The sequence below is a fragment of the Apus apus genome, chromosome 9 (assembly GCF_020740795.1).
Source record: "Apus apus isolate bApuApu2 chromosome 9, bApuApu2.pri.cur, whole genome shotgun sequence".
Classification (NCBI taxonomy): domain Eukaryota; kingdom Metazoa; phylum Chordata; class Aves; order Apodiformes; family Apodidae; genus Apus; species Apus apus.
In genome coordinates, this window is record NC_067290.1 from 7,868,009 (window position 1) to 7,886,410 (window position 18,402).

The 18,402-nt window shown below is 46.9% G+C and overlaps 1 protein-coding gene across 4 annotated transcripts in view; it reads left to right on the forward strand.

Annotated features, from left to right (window-relative positions):
* GRIP2 (glutamate receptor interacting protein 2) overlaps nt 1–17,214 on the forward strand; it is a 264,451-nt gene extending 247,237 nt beyond the window's left edge. For 3 of the 4 annotated variants that reach the window (XM_051627487.1, XM_051627488.1, XM_051627489.1), the window contains 6 exons: nt 535–711; nt 3,772–3,925; nt 6,811–6,931; nt 10,455–10,691; nt 12,434–12,580; nt 15,045–17,214. In XM_051627487.1, coding sequence (XP_051483447.1) covers nt 535–711; nt 3,772–3,925; nt 6,811–6,931; nt 10,455–10,691; nt 12,434–12,580; nt 15,045–15,242 — 1,034 coding nt within the window. In that variant the 3' untranslated portion in view covers nt 15,243–17,214. Of the gene's footprint in view, nt 1–534; nt 712–3,771; nt 3,926–6,407; nt 6,789–6,810; nt 6,932–10,454; nt 10,692–12,433; nt 12,581–15,044 lie in introns of those variants that run through there. The other variant, XM_051627490.1, reaches the window with a different exon arrangement.
* The last annotated feature ends 1,188 nt before the right edge of the window (nt 17,215–18,402 follow it).

The following is an 18,402-nucleotide window of genomic DNA, read 5'->3' on the forward strand; positions in this document are numbered from 1 at the left end:
TGCGTTGCCTTTGGAATCTCACTGAGAAATCTGCAGCCAGCACCCTGACTAGGTGCTGCCCTGGCACTGTCTGGGTCCTGTCCCCAAAGGCAGATCATGCCAGCAGCAATTTGGCTGGAAGGACTGCTAACCTGAGTAAAAAGAGGTTCTCTGAGACCAGAGAAGCTGTGGGTTATGGCTTGCAAAGGCCAACACTTCTCTGGGCAGGGCTGTTCACAGAGACAGAAGAGGATGCGTTTGTGAATTGAGATTAGGTCCCAACTCTCTCATATTTGGGAATTGTCAAATCCCCACTGGTTGCTCCTTATGTTCCATGTGCTAAAAACTCAGGCATTTTTTCTTGATTCAGCCTGAGATACCAGCACTGCCTGAAAGCCTTTCAACATTATTGAACAGGCTTTTCTCAGCTACTTTTGAAGAGCTAAGAAGGTTCTTCAAAAGACTTGGAGTACCTGGGCATGCTCCCGTGTCAGCATAAGCCTTTCCCTGAGGCTTGCTCTTCCTGCCTGCTAAAGAGGCGTGCTCTGGTTTCAGAATCCTATTCCAAGAAGCCGGGGAGTATAAATGAAGTGAGTGACCCTGAAGATGAACTGACAGACTCCCAGAAAACCAGCAAGCTGTCTGAGATATACGCTGCCACAATTCCTAGTGTGGACAGTGCTATGGAGTCCTGGGATGGCTCCGGCATTGATGCTGGGTATGGAAGCCAAGGTAAGCCAGAGCTGTGTTTTCTTAGGGGTCTCTGGGCCAAGGTGAAGACAGGGAGAGCCTCTGAACCTGTCTGGAGACTGAATGTGAGCCTAAGACTGTGGTCTGACAGCATTTGCATGGCTTCTTACTTCCAGCAAGGAGCAAAATGTAGTTTTTGTTCACTCATTTAGTGCTCTGAGTTGCTGTATCTGGTTTAGTTTTTTATTGGCACATTTTTTCTGGTTTATATGGCACCAAACTGTTTGCAACCTTTTCAAAACCATTACAGACCTTTATAATTCACATAATCAGGGAAAGTATTCACTGTCCATTTGTATAGCAGGGCACTTGGTTCATAGCCTACTTTTAATTCTCCAGAGAGGCCACGCAGGACATATTAATCCTCTTCAGGATGTTTTAAAATCCACAAGAATGTCTTGTGACTAGAAGAACTCAGTTAACAAAATAATTAAGATAATACTACAAGAAAGTATCTCTAACTCTCTAGTGAGTGATCAGATGAACACACATCTTCAAGGCCAGGTTTATTCAGCTGTGGCTTCTGGCAGACATATGGAACTGGGATGGATGATGCTCTAGGCATGGGAACAGATTTTTACTTGGAGGGAACCACTGGAAAATAGTTATTTCAGTTCATGTTTAGTGTCGTAAGCTCTTGTTAGCCTATGTTGAAATAAAACAAAACCCTGAATCACATCTGCAAAAGGGAATCGGTGAGGAGACTGTTGTTCAGAGCAGAATGTGAGAAGAGGGAGAGAAGCAGCAGTGGTGTTGCAAAGCACCTCCAAATGCTGAGCAAGGCACGTGCCTGTGCTCACTGCACCCTGGCTTAGGAGAGTTCAGAGGACAGCACTTTGTGTGTGTGTGTCCCTTCCACCATGCCCGTGTCTTCCTTCAGCCTCCGTTTGTCTGAAGTCTTAATCTGGGAATGCAGTTGGGACATGAGGCTTCATTAAGGAGGAATCCCCTGGCCTTCATAATGCTGCAATCCTTCTCCATCTAAGTGAATGTCAACACAAGCTGGACACGGGATTTAGCAAAGCAATTGCTTTTACTGCTAAATTGAGGAGTAATTGAGCTCCAAGCCCTGGTTCATGGGGCTGATGCCAGGCTGTCCAACATCCACAGGCTGCACCTTTGCTGCAGGGGCTCTCTTGGCTTCCCTGGTAATTGCAGGTGGCTGGTGTGCTGGTGCTCACTGGGAAGAGGGGTGCTGGAGGACAGGGAGAAGGACACGCAAGGTTGCCCATGGGATAGGCAGGGAAAGCAGGATGCAGGGAATGCACAGGGCCTGGAGACTGAGGTTCACACCCCAAATGGAGAACTACAGATTGGGTTCTGCAGCCTTGTGGGCTTTAGATGCACCCACAGCTTCAGGGAAGGGTTTGGATAAGGGAGCTGTGCTGGGCCTGGTGGTAACATGCCACCAGGTGGCTCTTAATCCCAGGGATCTAGCCTGCAAGAAGAAGGTGAAACCAGTGGCACCCAAGTGACAGCTCTGCACACGTACATACCCCTGCGGTCCCCGGCACCCTGTGCCCAGGTCAAACCTGCTGCCCACCTGCTGCAAGGACCTGCATCCAGGGACCTTGTTCTGCTCAGGCAGGCAGCAAATGCACCTAATGCTGAAAGATGTTGGCAAACCCTTTCTGGGACTGTCTCCAGAGAAGTCTAACCTTTAAAAACACACAGAGGAAATGCTCAGCTAAGTGAAATAACAGGTCTTGGCATTTTCAAAGAAAGTGCTGGCATTGTCTTTGGGTATTTCCAGTGCTCTTAAGCTGTTTGGGAGGTCAAGTCTCCCTTAATTATGTGTTTCTTCATTGCCTCTTCCTGTTCACTTGGCACAGAATGTGATGGAAGTGTACAATGTTTCTTGGAAAGGCTGTGAGGATTTCTCTGAAATGTTGAATGGGCAGGAGGTGGGCAGGGGACTTGAGAGGTTTATTTCCACTGCAGATGGCACTGACACTGCTGAAGAAAGCTCTGTTTTGGAAGGTTTCTGTTGACGCAGCTCCTCGTGAGACCTGGAGATCTTGTGACTTGGTAGTGTTGGATTTGCATGTCCAGAGTGAGACACCACAGTGCAGGGGAGTCCTTAGGGACAAATATAGCAAAAATTGTCTTATTTCATCCTAATTGTCCATATTGATCTCTTGTCAAATGTGTTACAGATGAGCCTCCACTTCTCTCAAGCCAGCAGAGTTTTTCTTCTTGTTCCTTGCCCTTCACACACATGGTCCTGAAGCAGTTTTCTGCACCTGCACCAGCTGATCCCAAAGGCAGGGGAGGGCTCTGCCAGCTGTGGGAACTGGCTGGTAACTCTCAAGATCAGGCCTGGTTCTTCCTCACTTACTACTGCTGAACACACTGCAGTCATCAGCTGGTACCCCCAGCACCATCACCCTTGTTGACAGGAGGCTGTTGTGTCAGGCTCCTCTGGATGCAGTTTCTTTGCTGCTGTCCTTCTATATCCTATCACTTTATTTTATTTTTTTTTCCTGTGCTGTCCATTAAGTCCCAAAGACAGTTCAGAATCTAAAAGAAGATTTATTTATTTTTTTCCTAATAGAAATCAGACTTCCAAATCCCTCAAAACCAATGGGGTTGGGCATGCTGAGTGAGGCTTGGCAGCATCTTCTCTTTACCCTTTGAAGGACTTTCTGCATATAAAGGTGGTGGCTTTAACAGCACAATTTCTTTTGGATTCAGTGTGAAAATAGCAGCAGGTAACTAAGGCTGGAGCTGGCTGGGGGTAGGAGTTTCATCTGTGGGTATGTGTAGTCCCAGGTCTGTGTATCCCAGAAGTGGAGGAGCAAAGGGAAATGGGGCACCTTATGACAAGATTCTGAGAGACTGTTTTGCTTAAAGCAAGAAGAGATAGGAAGAATGGTTGAAGAAGAGGGAAGAACCCTCTGGATGGCTGAAGTGGAAACAGTATGCGATCCAGATGACCTCAGGTTTGGGACTTGGGGAAGGAGGCTTGCTTGGCTCAAGGTTTTCTGATGAGGTATTACCCTCTCTTCTACCACTCTCCCCCACCCCGTTTTCCTTCCCTAGGTACATACATACCTCAGGCTGCAGGTATAACCCTCCATCCCCACGAATGGAGACACAGCAGGCAAAAGAGCAGCACTCCTCCGGGGGACCCCAGGAAAAACTACCCCTACATGGATGGAAGCTTCAGTGAAGATGACTGGGACAAGCCCAGCAGGTACAGAGGGGTGGGAGGAGGCAGGAAGGCAAATCATCTGCAGATGTGGATGTTGCTGCACAGGGAGAAATGGGTATGGAAATGTGATGGAGCAGCCAGTGATGTCCTCATCTTGGCATCAGGCGGCCATGGGGAGGGATATTGAGGTGGTGATCTGCTCTGTTGAACCACCCCCACACTGCCAAGTTACCCTGGGTGTAACATGTCTGTCATGTCCAGGTGACATTTGTGTCAGGAGTTCGGTTGGTCTCAGCTGCACGGACCACAGATTCTTACCATGTCTCATAGTCCTGCCATGAAAAGGCTGCAGTATTTTCATAGTTCAGATATAATAAGAAGAGATGATCAGGGCTGTCCCCATATGTGTTGGCCAGATCTTTTTGAGCGAGGATGCAGCTTTACAACAGCCCAGTGCCACAAAGCCAAAAGACCTCTTGGAGGACCAGTAGCAGGTTGCATGTCCAAGTTAAAATGTCCCAAAGCTGGAGCTGGATGTCTCTCTCCATCACACTTTGGCCCTTCTAACACCACAAACAAAGCCGCTCTGAGGGGACCATGGTTGAGTTAATCCCCCAGCTCAGCCAGTGTGGGAGAAATCCTGCAACACCTCCCAAGACTGTGGAGGAGGCTGCAGCTGCCCCTCACTTTGGGTGAAAATCCTGCTGGATCTGCCCTGGCCAGAGGCTGCCCCTCGCTGAGCCACACATGGTGGAAAAGCCTCATTGCTTCCTAACTAACCCTCCCCTCAACATCCTCCAGAGTCCCCATAGTTGTGTGTGTCGTGTTGTTACTGTTGGTTCTTTTTTCTTTTTTTTTTAAATTATTTTTTATTTTTCCTTAACTTTTGTTTGTCCAAACAAACCCCTTAGAACATCTCATGGCCATTTCCACCTATTTAAAGATGACCAAGCTGGCAGGAAGGCTGGCAGCAGCGCAGACTTTGTTCTTGTTTTGCCTCGCAGCGAGAGCCTGCTCGCCGAGGTCATTGATCCCCGTGGCCCTCCCAGCAAGGTCACCTGCTGCTGGAGTTAGCAAATCCGAGCCTGTGTGTCCCTAATGAGGGCTTTAAGCCCTGATGTCAAAGTGCAAGTGAAATGGTTCATGCCACTGAGCCCTCTTTATTAGGGAGAAAAACAAAATATCTCTACCCTTGACCACCTTTAGCCTGGAAACACCTCCTGACCCGGTGGTGTGAGCCTGTACTGATTCATCCACGTCCTGGACATGTTTGTTGTATCACTGATCTGGGAGGCAAGAAACTGGTAACTGGAACAGACATTTGCCTCTTTGGGAACCTGGGAGCAGAGGAAGGAAATGAGTAAGGGGAAAGAATCAAAATTTCCTTTTGGAGGGAAATTTTTGGTTTGTTTTTATAAAGTCTTGCTGGGTGCTTTTTTGACCTTTTTGCTGGGTGTAAAGGCTACTGCCTTTTAAAAGCTGGTGAAAGGTGGGGGGTAAATTTGAAATGCAATAAGACATATCAGATAGTGCTCTCTCCAGGCAGGCCATGATCCCACAAGGAGCAAAAGCGTATGTGTGTACTTCAATGCCTGCTACAGACTCCCATTTAAACCAGTGGATGGAAAGCAAAGTGTGTACTAAAGACTTTGCAGTTAATAGAGATGTGAAAAAAATCTCTATTAATAGCCCAAGGGGTCATTATGTATTTAATGGAGGCCAACCTCTCTTTGACTTGTATTCAAGTAAAATGTTTTGACTTAGAATTCTAAGTGGCTCTGGTGGATATGCATCCCTTCCCATCTGCGGCACTGAGGACCATTAAGCCTTGAGAGATGCTGCCAGATGCTGCAGAGGTGAAGCCTCATCCATGAAGCTCCTAGTAAGATGTGTGGAAGATGCATTAGGGCTGCTCTCAAGTCACTGTCCCCTTGGGGTCTCTCCCCATGACACATTAGTAGGTTTATCATGACCTGGATTTAATGCTGCAGAGAAATTTCCTTCAAGAGGCTCCTGTTAAACTGAGTGCTGAGGGTCTGAGTTTAATTGTTCTTTGCTTTAGAAGTATGAGAATTGAACCTGGGTTGTGGTCAGAGATAACAGATGCTAAAACTGCCAAGGTGGGAAATTGCAGAACCCCCAGAAAGACACACAGGGTGTTCACATTAATGTGTGTTTGTACCAGTTTGAGAGGATCTCTCTGTTCCTTATCCTTCCTTGTAGACAGATCTGGTTGCAATCTTTACACGGCTGTAAGTGCCATGACTGTTCTACAGAATAAAAAGGGACCTCCTGAAAGTAACAGTTCAGCTCCCTGGCCATCCCAAAGCAAATGAAGCCGGGTTTGTATGGGTTATACACGACACTGTCGATATTGCTGGCTGTGTATGGTGCATTTATTTGTCCAGCCCAATGCAATCATTTTTATATACATCTTTGCATTATTTACTCTCATAGAGGCCTAATGTATTTATCATTTTCTCACCATGTCTGTTACCCTCTGTGTTTTTCTCTCTCTTCTCAGGTGTTCTGTGTCTCAGATCTGAGCTCTATCCCATCAGCCTTTGTACTAACAGTCTCTGAGGCTCCTGGTTTACCCATAACGCATCCTTTTTTCTTTCACTTCTCTATTTCACCAAAGCGTCTTCCTAAACCTACAATCTTCCTACAGGCACTTTTTTTAATTTACCCTTTGAACTTTGACATTACTACACCAACTTAATTCTTCCTTTGAAGGACACTTACCCCGTTAGTAAATGCATGGAGGTCTCGTATTCGGACTCTTGTCTGAAAAGTTCATATTGTTTGCTTTTGTATATGAAGACTCTTCAAGTCTGCTTTTACTGGTGAGACACTTGCTGTAGCCTCGTGGCTTTCATCCTGCTGCAGAAGAGTGCTGACAATGTTTGGTTCCTACGTTACAACAGATACCCCAACCGCCAAAATGGCCTTGAGACCACTCATGAGGATAGTTTTTGGCGTGTTTTTGGAGAAGCTTTGGAGGATTTGGAAACATGCGGCCAGTCTGAACTTTTGAGGGAGATTGAGGTAAACCACGTTCTGAGTTTGCTGCTGATCTGACTGTTTTGCTCTTGCTGTAAATGTTAAGACTGTTTCCCCGGATCCCTGGGTAATAGCCCATAGTGTCCCTGTGCTGCCAGTTGTGCGAAGAAGGGTTTGAGTTTAATCCATGTCAGAGTTTGTGTTAATGGATAACTATGTCTTGTTAGACAGTTGCTTGCGTGCACTTTTTCTTTGTGCTGCTGACTTCCCCAGCAGGAACTCCATGCTCCAAGCTGTTGCTGGCCATCAGTCTTCATGTGACTTTGGCAAACCTTCCCTATCAAATGGTAAACCCTCTGCTTGGAAAGGTACTATCTGTCCAAGGCACTTAAAAACCAAGCAAAAGGAACCCCCAAAAACCCCCTGGGACTGAAGCCTTGGCTTATTTCAAATATAGACAGGCCCAACATCTATCTTGCATTCAGCTGTCACTCTGCCGGAAACTGATTCAGTGAAATAGGTAATTGGAAGCTTTTCAGCCAGCCTTCCCTGTGGAAAAATTTGAGAAAGTAATTGCTTCCTGCAGAAATAAAGGTGTTTCCTCTCTTCACAAACTACTTTCTCTTTTCTTTATCCAAAATGCTTTCGAGGTCATGTTATTGTGTCCGGTTATAGGATGAGGAGCCTGGATTTCTAAGCTGTGGGATGCAAATAAAGGCCTCCCCTTGAGACTGCTGAGCAGTGGGAAGCAAACCTTCCTGGCAGGATGGGACCCAGTTCAGCTCCCTCAGCCAGGGAGGAGGAGTGAGGCCCCACCAGCTCCTCTCTCCTCCTGCCTTCTGGGGGCAGAGGACTGGAGAGAGCTTGCTGGGTCGTGCATCCCCAGTGGGGCTGTTTTTATGCACAGCTGCAGATTGCTTAGGCTTCAGAGAGAAAAGGCAATTTCTGAATAATTGGAGGTGGAAAAGGAAAGTCCTGTTTTGGTCTACATGTGAAAAATATTGGTGACAAGGGACTTATTAATTGTTCTTTCCTCCTTGAACTTCAGCAACTGCAAGTGGGAGAGGAAATCTCAATTAAATGTATTGTACTGAAGCATGAAACAGTGTATTTATTATCTTAACTGTGCAAGAAAATGCTGACTTAAAAAAAACCAAAACCCAACACATAAATCCTCAAACCTCTCAGCCCCCACAAACTATTTCTTCCCTTGATCACTTATTTTCTAGACCTGAATGCATTTAGAAATCAGTTTAGGCAGCCACTATCAACCTTTCTGAACTCTCATTGACTGATGAAGAAAAACTACTCCTCTGAAACGATGCATAATGGCAAGCATCTAAATGTAACAGAAGAGAATTGCTGGGTTACTGTGAAATGCCACAACAGAGAAAATCTCATTCTGCCTAATCCTGTTCCTTTTCCAAGGATCTATGGTGCAGGGATGTGTGGGCCTTTGATTAATGTTGTTTTAAGGCTTCAGAGCTTTGGCAGTTATAGCAATGCTTTAAAAAATGTCAAGAAATCTTACAAAAAGCTGAGCACCTCTAGGGTTTTGGGGTATTTAGCATATTTCTAGAATATTTTTGAACATTCTAAGGACAAAAGTGCTGTGTTTTTAGCAGAAACCTGGTGGGTTTCAACTCCCCTTTTATCAAATCTGAAGTATCATCGATCTGTTCCTCCCTCTCCGTGTGCTGTGGGAGATGCAATGTTCGCTGGGGCTCTTGCTGTAGCACAGGTTTCTAAGCCCCAGCTCCTGGCCTCCTATGATTTTATGATAGTTATATATTTAATGTTCTAATTTTTTAATTATTTTTTTTATCTTTAACCCTTCATGCTCCTCATTTGACAAAGAGTTACTCAAGGTGACCCAAAGTAGCCCGGAAACAGGTTCACACACAGTAGCAGTTGACTCCCAGGCTGTGAGGTATGGGTAGAAAGAGGCTCTTTCCAGTATGGCTAGTGGAGCATATGTCCCTTCCTTGCTTTGAGAGTAACCAAGACATGGGAAAAACCAATATGGGCCAGCCAGAGGCTGGAGAAGTCGGGAACAGTTGCCCTTTTCTGCTCGTTGGACTTAACCCAAAGCACCTGGCAAATTGCTTATGATGCTGCAAGGAGCATCTAGATACCTTGAAGATAAGGAAGGGGTCAAATGCTGTAGGAACAACATGCTGTTGGGTTCTCAGGCCAGTTTTGGTATTTGCAGCATGTCAGGGAGGGCAGTAGCACCATGTGCACAGAGCTTTCTGTTCTCAGCTCTGCAGTGCTTGTGGTGGCACAGCGTGGCGGTCGGGGGAGTACCAGGGCTGCCTGAGCTCAGTGAACAATGTACCCTGGATGGCTGTACCAGTGTTTGTTGAACTGTGTTTCAAGTGTGTGGTAACTCATCATGCTTTCAGCATATAGTAGATACTTGAGTTTTGTCCAAATTCGAGCAGATTAAGTCATTTTTGTGTGAAGACCCGAAAAATTCAAAGCTAAAAGTTTTTCTGTATTTTTTATCCATCCCTATTTGGGATAACGTAGATAGTGCTGGCATTTTCACACTGCCACCAGAATTTACTTTACTTGCCTTTATGGCAGCTTGGAGCAAAGAGCTGGAAGGCCTTGATTAGAGATGCAGTCAGATGACATTTCCTCTGTGCACAGAAGCAATTGCTCTTTGACTTGCCACCTTTAGCATCACGGAATTTTGCTATCTTCTTCCTACCTTTTCTCTCTTCTACTTTTTGACATTTAATGGGACTGCAGACCCTTGGAGTCTGAACTTTGCAATGACACTTTTCATTATGCCATTTAAATGGACTCTGTAACCTGGAGCCAGCTGAGGTTCCACAGGCTGGATTCTTGACTCCTTTGTTAGCTTTGATGAATGTAATCTCATTAGTGAAAAGCATTGCCAAATGGAGTAGAATCTACTTAGGGGCATCTTTTAATGGATGCTATCAAGGATGACCAGGCTTAAATACTACTTAATTTCATATTTTTAACGCAGTTTTGCTTAGTGACGGCTCCCACTTACTGACAGATAAAATCCTAATTTCTCTGCTGAATTGGCCATAATGGAGTCCAAGGAATTGACTTCCCTGGGCCATTGCCAGCACTGAGCAGTGCTGATGATGACCTGCAGCCTGCAGGCGTGGGCTGAAGAGCCAGGCAGACAGTGTTTCCTCTGCAGGATTCCTGAGATCAGAATGTTCATCCTTCTTGACTACCAAGAAGGTTACTGCACAAGATGAGCTTGCCTGGCCCTGTTTCTGTAGAAGGGGTCATCAAACAATAAGGAGGTGCTCAAAAAATGTTTTATTCTGAAATAAAGCTCCATGTTTGGGGTGGGAGAGCAAGCAGTAGGTCAGTAATAGACTTGAGGAAATTACTTGAGTAATTTCCTGAGGTCTGGAAATGGAAGAACTAACTGGAAGAGCTTCTTGGTACTTACTTATCTGGTTAATGAGAACAATGATGCCCCCCCTTTTTGTTGCCTGTGCCACTTTCATTGCTGCATGGTCCATTTCTTCCTGCTGCTGGCTTAGTAGGGTGACTTTGTGCCTTTGCCCTACAGGCATCCATCATGACAGGGAGCGTGCACAACCTGGGCCTGGAGGGCAGCAAGCTGCTAGTGGACTCTGTCAACCCATCAGGAATGAGCCCATTGAGGAAAGCAAACCCCAGCTGTGATGATGGACAGACTGAGAGCAGCAGCTCCCCTGCCAAGAAGAATGACAGGAATCGGGACATGAAGAAGATTGAGAAGGAAATGCAGGAAATCATGTCTCCTACCCCCCTCGAGTTTCACAAGGTCTGTGTAGCAGAGGGTTGGGGTGGCTGTGGCACTGTCGTACCTCAACAGTAATAGCTGAAGAAGCTTTGTAACCCTTGTAGAAATTTTCCTTTGTTCAGACGGACTCCCAGAAAATCTTCCCTTTTAAAGCTGCCCCCCAACAAGGTTTGCAGCAAAGGTCTCCAGAGACTCATATTAAGAGGAAGGGACCTCTTCAGAAAAGTAACAGAATTTAGCTACCATGCTTCAGTGGGGTTTAAACCTGTGCTTTGCTGTTTCCCTGTAATATATGAGAATCACAGGTTCTTGTGTTTTGGAGTTCATTGGTGCTTGAGATACAGGTGAGAGAGCTCAAAGTACAGCCCTGTGAAGACCTCTCAGCCCTTTTCTAATGGCATGCTTCCTTCAATAGGCCATTTTCTTATAAAAAATAACTTACAATAACTTGAAAATAACTTATTTCCCCTCCCATTCCACTCCACCCCAGTCCTTCCTAAAGGGGCACACGGGTAGGACTTTGAAGATGGGATACTTGTTTGAATTCAGTACCCAGCTGAACGTAGCCAGTTTAAGCATGGTGCAAGTCAACGTCAGTTAGAAGAAGTAATTAACTGTAGAAGCTGCTGATGCAGAATGCAAGCAGGGAAGGTAGCTGGAGAGGATTCAAAAAATTTGATTGCCTTTTTCTTTCCTAGTGTGAGTTTAGAACAAAACCTGCAGTTATGGTAGCTGGAAAAAGCAACATTTCATGTTTGTTCTGCTCTTGTCCTTCAGGGCATAGCAAATATGTCTTTAAATAAAACTCCTTTGTACCTGAAGGAGGAAATCTGGGTAATTAGGCATGTTACAGGGTGACTCTTCGTTCTGCTGGAGCATCTAGTGTTGGCTGTGTTTAGAGATGAGGTTAAAGCTAGGTGGGCTGCTCCTGTGCGCCCTCCTGTGCACTGTTCTTCCCAAAGACCTCACATCCATGAGGCTCACATAGCCATGAGTGCAGCAAGGGAGTCAGAGACACATGGCAGAGATACATTATTCATGGGAAGCAAAGGGAGATTTTGATGGTGTTGGGGAATCAGTTGGCCCTGGCTCCCAGTGTTATCCCGGGGCAAGATACACTTCCAGTAGTGCACAGCTCCTACTAGGACAAGTGACATGCTCAAGGGAAGGGTGATGAGGTTATCCAGTTCTTGTCCCCAGTATATCAGCACTTATTGATATAATTTTTCTGAAAATAACTCTTGAATAATACGGTGAAGTTTAAATGTTCTTGCAGAGTGATGTATTTAAAATGAGCTGTCTTCACATTTGGCACACTATATTGAAAGTTCTCTGTGGACATGTTGATTTTTCAAGTGCTGTTCTGGCATACACAGAGGGTGCACAGTGTAACTTGGGCCAGTGAAGGTGATGCTCCAATAATGACAGTTGCTTTGTGATTGCTTGGGTGAAATATGGCAGCTCAGTCTGTCTTTCACTGCATGGATTTTCTTCCATATCCAAGGGAGAGGGACTGCCCTGTGGCTGGTTGTATGCCAGTCATCAAAGCATCTGCCCATGATGCGTACCTGAACTGATGCTGTCTGGTAGATAAAGCTCAATCTGTATTAGCTGCCCAGTCTGAAAAAAAATCTACCCAGGAGACCCAGAGAAGAATTGCTGTGGGTCCACACACATTACCTGTGCTACTTCTGTCCTGCAAACCCTGTACGTCTCCTCTTTCATCTGCTCCATTAAAACATGTTCTGTTTCACCCCCTCCAGATGACACTCCACAAAGACCCGGAGAGCGAAGACTTCGGGTTCAGTGTTTCGGATGGCCTGCTAGAGAAAGGTGTCTATGTAAATATGGTCCGTCCGGATGGGCCAGCAGATCAGTGTGGCCTCAAGCCATATGACAGAGTGCTTCAGGTAATAAATGTAAAATGCAGTTCTGGAGGCTGGGATGGAGTGAATGAGTGGCTGAGAGGAAGAGAGAAGTGAGACCCATCCATGGCAGCACTAAGTTTAATGAAAGGTAATAGTTAGCCAACTAGGTGAGCACTTAGGCACCAAGCATGCAATGAGACCCGTGCTCTATTGTGAAAAATCACTAGGCATACCCCTAGGTTACACCTATTCCAGGACACGGCCTGCCTGGCACTGACCTTTTGAGCTTGGGCAGCTCGGAACAACTGGAAAGCTGTGCTGCTTCTCCCCCTCACCCTCAGTCCTTTTCCTATTGTGTAAGAAGGTGATTATTTGAATGAATTAGACTGTATTTAGGAATATATGTTCCTGCGAAACCCCACATGGAGTTAAGTGGTGTTCATGGAGTTCTGTGCATGCCTTTGACAACTAGAAGAGTTTTCTAGGAAACGCATCCTTCAAGCAAAGTGTTTTTCATGGATATTTTTCTTTGAAAGATACTATCTGAAAGAGCTGATGGAGAAATAGAATAAAAACTCCAGTTAAAAGCACAGTCTGTAATAAATGTGACCATATCAGACTACCAGAGGGACAGTAAGAGCATAGTGAGTTTCAGAGATTGGAGAGGAGCTTTATATGGATGAAACAACTATTTTGGGGCAAGTCAAATAGCAACTGAGAGTACAACCCCAGTGGAAAAATTGCCACCATTTGGAAAGGCAGATATTGTGACCATATTAGGAAGCACTCAAGAAGACGTTTAGTTTCACTGATTTCTAGGTGGGGGTTGTTAGCAGTAGGATTAGAGCCAATATATTATGTACATCAGGTAACTGGAGAGCTGGCAGCGCTGTGGGGAACCTTGTTTAAGCTTGTTATGGTCTCTAGCCAGTTGGCTGCTCTACAATTATTCCTTCTCGGCTTCAAATAAAAGATGGTGCAAGAATGAACAAGAAGCTAATTAGGCTCTGGACTGCCTTTCTGCTGAGTGTTGGATGTGTCACTTTCTGCAAGTGCCAAGTGCCCTGGGAGGTGTGCCCGAAACCCTAACCAGAGAGGCATGGAGACTTTCAACAGCCCCTTCCACACACTGCACCTCACAGCTTATGCTGAGGAGAAGACAAGGTGGTTGCCATCCCGTTGATGTATGGAGTTGTGAATGAGGGATTGTAGACCTGGTACAGGCAGCTCCCATCGGGAAGTACAGATTGCTGAGGATGCTTCGCAGTGGTGCTGCTTTATGGGCTTGATGATGTGGCTGAAGGCCAGCGCAGCACTTTGTCCCTGCTGTCACAGACCCCCTCTCTGCCTCTCAGCTGGATGGATAACCAGAGCATCGCATTGCGCTGACAGTGCTTCTGCAGTGGAGCAGCCTGGCTGCTGTAGAGCAAAGGCAGAGCATGCTCCTGGCTTATCCCTCCTTGTCCACATGTGCTCTAGAAGTTGTCCTTAGCTATAACAAGCAGTATTGTGGTCAACAGTGCGGACACCAGCTAGGTTAGGGAGACACTGCTACTGTCGCAGAGCCCAGTTCCGTGGGTCTGTATTCATGCTGGGAAAGGGTTTTGGATGGAAGGGTTGCATGGACTCATCCAGCCCTTAACCCAGAGAAGGAAGCAACACCTGGCCCCAGGGATTATGTTTGCTCCAAAAGTGGGTGGGAAATTCCTTTCTCCCTTCTCTGCTTCCCCTCCCCATGCTGTTTGCCAGCCCCCTCCATCCCAGAGCTGTGATGGCACCAAGCCCAGGTGCTCTGGTAGCTGTAGGCAAGAGAGCTGGGGTGGTTCTTGCAAGTGACCCAGCCTAGAAATGTGCTTGAAGGTCTGCAGTAAAAACACTTTCACTGCTGAATCCTGCAGAAGGAATTTGCAGCCACCTTCTGAGCCCATGTAAAATACATCCAGACTCCTCTGAAATGAAGGATGTAAATGGAGACAGAGCAGAAGCAGAAACTGTTCAGCATAGTCTTCATTTACTGCTGGCTGGTCTGGAAAATGATTGGCAGAAGCCTCAGGGTCTGAGCTGTATTTGTTTTCTAGGTGTTGAATACCCTGTATCACAAAGTTAAGGCCAGTAAAGGCCATGATGGTGAAAAAATAATGAAAAATGGCAACCTTTCTCCCACAGGCTTGAACTGGGTAAATTTTCAGCTTTTTGGTTTTGAGCTCTGAAGAGTTTAATACTTATAATAATGCCCCAGACACCGGGGGTCAGGGTTTGTGCCTGATCCAGACTTTTTTTTTGCCCTTCCTCTGCCAGTTATTGCATTGTTTCTCAGCAAAGCAAGGATGTGCTCAGCCTGGAGGGGTGCCCCTGCTTTGCTCTGCTGTGAACCTGAAAACAGGGACCCCCAAGGGTTGTGTGTTTTCATAGGTGTGGGTTTAGCACCGACCTTGCATTTTCTGACTAACAAATATGGTCTTTCTGTTGTTCCTCCCCATGGCATGTCCTAAATCCATCTCGGCAGGTAAACCGCATCCGAACAAGAGACTTTGACTGCTGTCTGGCTGTTCCCCTGATTGCGGAGGCTGGAGATAAGCTGGACCTGGTGATCAGCAGAAACCCCCTGGCATTGGCTGCCAATGCTCCCTTGGAGGGGAATGGAGAGCTGCCAGGACAGGCAGCCCATGGCACTGAGGACAAGGCGAACATCCAAACGCTCTGAGCAGCGGGAGCAGAGAGGACAGTGCTCAGGGCCTCTGCTGAGCTCTTGTGGTATTTGGGGTGTTTTTCCTGTTTTTTTGCACTGGTATTTGTAAACGCTGTGTGTACCATAACCTTCAAGTGGGGAGGTGGGTCTTCAGTGAACTGTTGTCTGTAGACCGCCAAATGTTGCTGGGAAGGTCATAGCTGGATGTGCATCTCAGGCTGAGCGCAGCCGTGGGGTGGTAGGATGAGCTGCCGACAGGAGGAAGGAGCATCCACAGCCATCCCCCATGGCAGGGCATCCCCCTGCCCCCTGGCCATTGCGGGGTGTGGGGTCCTGCCTCTGACACCCTCCTCGCCCTGAAGGCATGGGCCATCCTATAAACACACGTGGTGCTATTATGTTTCTTGTTTGCTTGGTTGGTAGCAAGACTGAAATGTCTTTTCTGTTCTGCCCAGCCCCATCCTTTAAACACTTCCAATAAATGGATGTCCTCAGCCCCTGGCATTCCTGGTGCAGGGCTGTCAAGAGTCCTGTTTAAACATTTCAAAATGTGCTTCAGAGTGGGTGGATGTGATTCTTGATCAAAAATTGGTATTTGCAGCTGCCTCCTGCCAGCCCCATCCACATTCCCTGCCAGGGCTGGCACCTCATCTCTCCATTGATTCCCATGAGCAATGTGGTGACCTGTGCTGGCGCAGTTCTTACAGAGCAGAAGGCTGAACCCGAGGCTAAAGGCTCTGAATACCTGCCCAGATCCTCAGCCACCTTGCTCATCTGGGCTTTATGGAGGTGCCTGCAAGTCTGGCCTGTACCCACAATCAAACAGCAGACTAGCCATCTTCCCAGGGCTGTCCCTGATATTTTGGACTAATAACCCTGTCAGGCAGTGGCATGAGAAGCCCTTCGTTAGCTGGAGGTTGTGTCCTGTGTCCTGCGTGGTCTGGGCAGTGTGTGTGCCCTTGTGGGTTCGGCTGCTCTCCCCCAGTCTCCCTGCCTTTGCCTGCCTCTGGCCTCTCTGTGGTTTTGCAAGCATGATGCCCCGTGGTCACTCCTCTCCCTCCCAAGAGCCCCCAGCCCTGTGGAGAACAGGGGCTGTGATGTTTGCATCATGTCCTCATCTTCCTGCCATGTTTCACCTATTAGCACTTTATGATAATGTCCGTGTCCCGGTGATGATGGCGTGAGCCTGGCACTGTTTTCCCCGGGAAGGCTCAGGCATGGTGGGGATGAGGAGCTTGCTCAGTTGGAGCCCTGGAGCCCTGGCACCCACCACCCTGGGTCTCTGCTCACCCTTTTGGTTCCTCCATCACCACCTGCATTCTGGTGGTGTGTGTAGGGATTTGGATGGGTCTATGTGACATGTTTGTCGCTTTGCTGAGGCAGAACTTGTCCCCCACCATCCATCCCTGAGCTACTTTGCGACTCTGACCCTCTGCAATAGTGCGATGTGTTAGGTGTCCAGACGTGTCTGGCCCCATCCAGCTATCTGTTGTTGTAGCCATGTTCTCCTGGAGTATGCAATATCCCATTCCATTGCTGCCACAACTAGATAATGTGCCATAATCAATACTGTGGAGCATTGACAGTGCAGCCGGAAGTGTTTTTATATGCAATATTCTGAGCAGTGGAAGCTCATGGGGCTTCTCATAGGTTTTTAATGAAGACTTTTATTAAAGGCTTTAAAAAAAAAAAAAAAAAGGAAGAAAAACTTGGTCCTTGTATCCCTTCCTATGCATTTTGAATGATATGAAGATGAAATGCATTACTTAAATGTGTATTTTTATCCATATATTAGAGTGTATTCCTTGTAAAGTATTTTTATATGCTAATTTTCTTATGTATCTATGAAAGCACAATATTTAAAAGTACAGCATTTCAAAGAATATTTTAGTCCTGTTTTGGACCTATTTGTAAATCTCTGTATTTAAATGGGATTGCAATGACTTTGACTTTTTTTTTTAAATTAAATAAAAGCAAATGAAATGCGTTTGTTTTGGTTTGTGTCTCTGCTGGAGGATGATAGTGAAGCAAGACTCTGCTTCCAGTCCTATTTTAGCTTGCCAGTGGACTGCCAGTTAGGAACATCTTGAAGGACACAGAGGGCTTTGCTGGGTAGCCACTGCTCGTAGGGCTACTGGTGTGGGGCTGGGTTTGTCTCTTGACACCATCCGGCAGTGAGTCTTGAGGTCAGTTGCTTTCCTCCCTTTGAACATGGAGGCAATTTTTCTGTAGGTCTTTGCAGTAAGAGCTGGAGTTGTCTATGCACAATGGTTACAGCATCACTTGCAGTCTCACTTGGTCACACTGGAGATCTTGCTGGGTTGAACCTCGGCTACTTCACGACAAAACAGAAATGCAGGAAAGCATGTGGTGGCCATGGCGTGGCTGTGGCAGCATTTGCAAAGCTATGGTTAGTCCTTAGGGATGGGTTAAGAAACTGCTAGAGAACAATGTGCTGGCAGGAGGTAGCCTGTTCAGTGCTCAGAAACTGCAGCTGTAGCGGGGTGCCCTGAGGAGCCATGGTGTGGTAGCCAAGCCATGCCATCTCTGACACCAGACATACAAACAAACGACTGCCGTGAATCCAGAACATGGTTCATTGTGTCCTTATGCTGAGGATTTCTTCCCTTTGCTCTTACAAAGAGTTTTGGGGATGCTGCTGTGCTCCCAGTGTGCTCTGTGGGTAAGCCCTTAAGGAATCTGCTCACTGTCAAGGAATGGGGTGAGCTGGATTTTGCAGCCCTTCACAGCCAAGTGGGTAATGCAGGCATTTTCAGAGGCTGAGAATGGTATAGAAATGCTCCTGGTTAGACCTAGGGAATCATTGCCATGTAAACAAGCCTTATCTGCCATCTCTGGCTGCCCTCCTGGGGCACAGACTTCAGAACAGGGCCCTTCACACGTTTGGCACTTGCCAAAGCTGCGTGGAGCCAACCCAGGTGCTGGGACAGTGGTGGGTTGAACGAGCACCGTGACGGAGAGGTTTGGGTGTGCAGCAGGTGGAAAGTCAGCATGGTGCTACTCTCCTGGTATGCGCTGCCCAACGCCCGAGTGGGCAGCGTGTCCTCTGCTAATGTCACCTTGTCTTCCACAGGCTTCAGTTGATGGAGCTGGGCACTGCCACAGGCAGGTGACAGCCACCTGTGACAGGTACACGAAGCCCTTTGGCAGCAGC